Genomic DNA, 4,856 nt, shown 5'->3' on the forward strand with positions numbered 1-4,856 from the left:
ATTTACATTGAGTAACCTCCCTTTGAACGTATAAGGTTTTATAGCACATTTGGATAAAACGTTGAGTGGTTATTCGATAATATTTTCAACGGATACTCTGATGTCCATCGTCATTTAAAAAAAATGTCTACAAACTTTAGCATGGAAGGAAGAAATATTTAACCAATTATATACCGTACAGGTAGAAATTTTCGCGGAACATTGGAGTAATTGCAAAAAAATTATCCGCGAAAAAAGTAACAGTTATCATTAATCACTTTTAGACAGGTCGATACTCTGATGTCCATAGTCATTTAAAAAAATGTCACAAACTTTAGCTGAAGGAAGAAATATTTAATTACAGTAAATTTTCGCAGAAATTGGAGTAATTTATCCGCGAAAAAATAATCATTAATTTTAGACAGTCGCGAAAAATTTGGTTTTAAGCCAAAATCGCATTTTGGAACCATAGAAATAACCCGCTATACGGTAAAAATTCTGATATATCGCTACATAATTTGACTAGACCATCAACATTTTCCCATAGTATAATCTCAAAACTATGACTGACTAGAACAACAAAATTGTATCAATAAGTATGATCAATTATTCAATTATACGGTCGTGGTGCACGTGACCCAACGACGGAAATAAAACATAACAGATTCTTTTTCAAATGTAAAAAGTGTCACTATAAGCGTAAATTAGGAAGTACATTACCCACACAAGCATGAAAATTATAAAATAAAATTGATCAAGCAAACGTAGGGATAACAACAAATGATACAAATATAAGTATAGATCGATTACGAGATTCCTTTCCCAAGTGAAACTTTTACATAGTAAGAAACAAGTTAACATTAATACAGTAACACATAACACAATCAGTAACTGCTGTCAGCCGATTCCTCAAATAGAATCCACTCCGCCTCCTCTTCGCCTATCTCCCGGATAACAATAGGGGTCTTTGTCCTCAGGAAGGTGACTCTGTTAAGAGCATGGTCAGTAAATTCCAGCATGTTGATCTCAGTTGCGAGTTTGTATGCTGCCTCGGCACACTCAAGGGCTCTGACCATATTACCACGACGGTATTGATAATCAGACTTAGCCAGAAGAAAATGAACTTCCAAGATCTTGGGTATGGGTATATCCGAGTCCTCTAGGTGTCGAATGTAGCTTCCTGCAAGTTCAATGTCTTCAGAGGCCGGGTGGAGTATATCCATTGTCCTACCACTATCCCCACACTGCAGAAGCAAAATTGTCAATCTGCAAAGGGCATAGCCGAACCCAAAAGGACCATCTTTACCTCCGTCTCTTTGAAAATTTTTGAGAGACAACTGGAAACTTTGCTTCGCCTGTTCGTGGAGAGTTTTGTAAGTAGTTATAAAGTTATGTTTATGTACATTAAGCATGCTGATAAGAGCTGTCATGTTTCTGGCGTCATTCATATACAACCAACCTGAAGCTCGTCCTGTACAGCCCACCGGATCTGAGGCAATTATCATTTTTGCATCATCGAGCGTTCTTTGAAGTTTATTAAGCTTCTTCCGCGTAATGTACATACGAGTCAATGCTGTGAATAACTCAAGAGTGAAGTACTTAGGATTAGACGTCTTTGGTACTAGATCCATAGCAGTTGTGATATGTTTCTTCGCCGAATCAAAATCGGTTCTGAATAGGTCTTTGCTTGCGCTGAGATACCCTAATATACACATCATATCAGCATTGTGTTGGTATCTTTGCTTTAATCCGGTAGAATATCGATCGAACCTGTCGTACTGGCCTTGGTTGATCATAGTGCTAAGTAGATTGAACGCTACCTCTAGACGTCTATTCGGAAGAGTTCCTGGAATTAAAGATCCAGGATTTACTGATACACATAATTCCTTCGAATTTTCTGAACAATTATTAATTCCGTCTGAAGCATTTTCCGTGTGGTCAGATTCGCGGAGTTCACTTGACTTATTTTTCTTTCGATAGATTTTCTCACTCGCATCTTCTTCCGAATCGCTAGAATATTGATGTGAAAAAACTTGACGTTTCCGTTTTGGTCGATGGTACTGATATTGAGAGAATGGCACTGAGTCATGTTTTGGTATGGTAGCATTATCGGCTTGTGACATTTGTAATTGTTCCATTTTAGTTGACAAACCGTCAATTTCGTCCGTGTCTTCTGCCAATGATGTGAGTTGATATACTTCGTTGTTAATTTTGTTGAATCTATGTGGGAACATGTCTCTAGGCGTTGATGTTTACAGAGAGAACATGAATCACATTGTTCAACGATGCTACATTCTACCGTATAGCATAGATCTTTGATTTGCAGTTCCGGTTCAGCTATCCTTGACTCGTCTACCACAACATCATCAGAAGCTTCACTATCTAATTTCTCTAAGATAAATCTATATTTCCTACGTAACGACATCTTAAAAACAGTTAATACATTGCCATTTTCACATTTTGAAATCTCCTGAAGAAATAAAACCAACCTTTCCTTTCTTGTTCTTCCCGATCTGATTAAGTCACATTCATCTCTATCCAGCACAAACTCTTGGTAAAACCAATCTAAGAGATCGCATGGCTCTATATTCCCTACAAGTAAACAGCAGTTTTTCCGTAATGTCAGCGAAAGCGCAGGATCTGAAAAACTTGTTGGAAATAGCGGTTTGCATTTTGAGCATGCACTGGAACATTTTAGTTCTCGTAAGTCATAAGTTTCACTACGTTCTATGTCCGAAGAAGTTTCTTTTCCATAAGTTAATTTATCGCCATGTAACAACTCGGCCAAATGCGGGTAAATACCCTGCTTCAGCGCTCGTTGAAAGGAACCATACGCCGTAGGTCCACGTGTTGGAAGCAATGCTAAGAGAATCCGACATCGCTCTTTGCGTGATTTTCCAGACTTAACTTGTTCATAGTCATTTTCTGTAAGGATTCCATCGTCAAGTAAGACGTCTAGGACATCTTTAGGATCTAGGTCGTTAACTAACCGCACCTGGTTTCGGCGTAGGGTATGTTCTTGTGTTTTTTCCATGGTTATTTGCCCATACTGTGAAAAAAAACAAAAATAAAAATCAATGCGAACAGCAGTTCGATAAATATAAGATTTGAATAACAAAAATTGTTAGGTAATTTATTTTTTGAATATCAGGCATTTATCACATCCAACAATTTATGTAATATGGAGAAATTCAACCACTACGATATAATTAAATGGATTTTTTAGAATTACATGTAAAAAAAAACATTCAACGCAGGTATTAGACATCTTTTGTGGCAAATCATAATTTTTTTTCTATTACATTATTTTTTTTTATTGTAAGAGCTTTAAGCTTGCTCAGTTTGCTGACGTAATACCAATACTGTTACCCTAATTAAAGGTTATAATATTCACCTTTAGTTTTATTGTTTGTTTGTTTTTTAAGCGTATTTATATAAATGTAGATAATAATATAATCAGTCATAGTAACGAGCCCACACGGACATTGTTATATAATGTAAGTGTATCACATGTGTAACACAGCTGGTGTATAGGTGGTGTATAGTTGGTGTCAAAGTCTAGCGCTAACACTTAATCCAACGGTGATGAATGAGAGCTTTATGAAGTTAAAGTTCACTGACCTGTGAATGTTTTGTTATGGTGTTTCCAATAAAAAAAATCATCTAAAACTTTTAAGAAACCTCTTGCGTAGCATTTCAATAGTTTACAGAAAAGTATAAACTGAATTGTAATGATCGGTTCTTTCTTAAACTGAAACTGATGGTTAGAATGCGCCAGCTAACCATCGAACTTATACTATGTAGTGACATTTATAATCGAACAGAATGTTTATTATTGTATGTAGATGACAATTTCAATTACATGCTGAGGCTATGCATTATTTTAACATTAATGTACATGTTACTGATTTTAATGTGTTGATTTGTATAGATTATGAGGTTATGAATGAGTCCTAAATCTGCAGTATTAAAATATCTTTACAAGACAATCTTGAAACAGGCCTTATGAAAACTGTTATATGTTTTAAAACTCGACAATCCAGCCGGTATTTTGTAGAAAACGGATGTAAGAAAAGAAAAGTAGAAATACCAACTCGATTTGAATTGTACCAGCTGAGTTTCAAGCGAATAAAATATAGGTAGAGCTGATTTTAGCTTTAAAATGCTCCAGCAAAGTCGAAAAACAAATCAAGCGGAACAGTAGACATACAATATTGGGGTCACGTTCCGACCTTTACACTAGCTGTATCTCTTTTTTAGAACCCGGTAAAGGCATTTCGTCTTAGCATACATATACATGTAACTACACGTTGAACAATTTGGGACGAAGTGACTGCATCCACAACAAGGAGTCTACAGACTAAGTAAACTTGTTCGTCCACTTACAAGTTGGGCTGGACAATCCATAAGTCTCGTGGCCCTAATTGGATTTTTCAGAACCTTTATGAAACCAAGTGAGAATGAAACCCCGTATTTTAACCACGTTGATATCATTTGTACCATTACAACTGGTACGAACCTGCTAAAGGAACGCGCACATGGCCAATCCTATGTTCGAGTATATCATATATCATACATGTATATATATACATCAGTAAGTATATTTGTAACGGCTGAATCTATACTATCGTTAACATGCAAAAATCTGTAAAACAGTGTCTTACCGTTCACTTTTCTGGAGATACTTCTTGAAGAAGACGTGAAAAATCATAATACCTGTATAAATTATAAGCAATCTCTGTATTCCCGGAAATTCGGGGATTTCCTTTCCATTGTATGTAAGTCAACGTAATTCGTAATGTGTATATATGTGTATGACTCACACTAAAATGGGTTATCCTGTGTGGATGGGCGAGTTGAATCACTATAGTTATTTC

At 36.1% G+C, this 4,856-nt stretch overlaps 1 protein-coding gene across 1 annotated transcript; it reads right to left on the bottom strand.

Annotated features, from left to right (window-relative positions):
- Positions 1–423: 423 nt before the first annotated feature.
- LOC138327243 (uncharacterized) lies at positions 424–4,470 on the bottom strand. Its single transcript, XM_069273222.1, is given in 3 exon segments — positions 424–2,134; positions 2,137–3,028; positions 4,366–4,470. Coding segments are annotated over 3 exon segments (2,184 nt in total). The 5' UTR covers positions 4,387–4,470; the 3' UTR covers positions 424–863.
- Between the last annotated feature and the right edge of the window lie 386 nt (positions 4,471–4,856).

Source organism: Argopecten irradians, chromosome 1, assembly GCF_041381155.1.
Source record: "Argopecten irradians isolate NY chromosome 1, Ai_NY, whole genome shotgun sequence".
NCBI classification, from domain to species: Eukaryota; Metazoa; Mollusca; class Bivalvia; order Pectinida; family Pectinidae; genus Argopecten; species Argopecten irradians.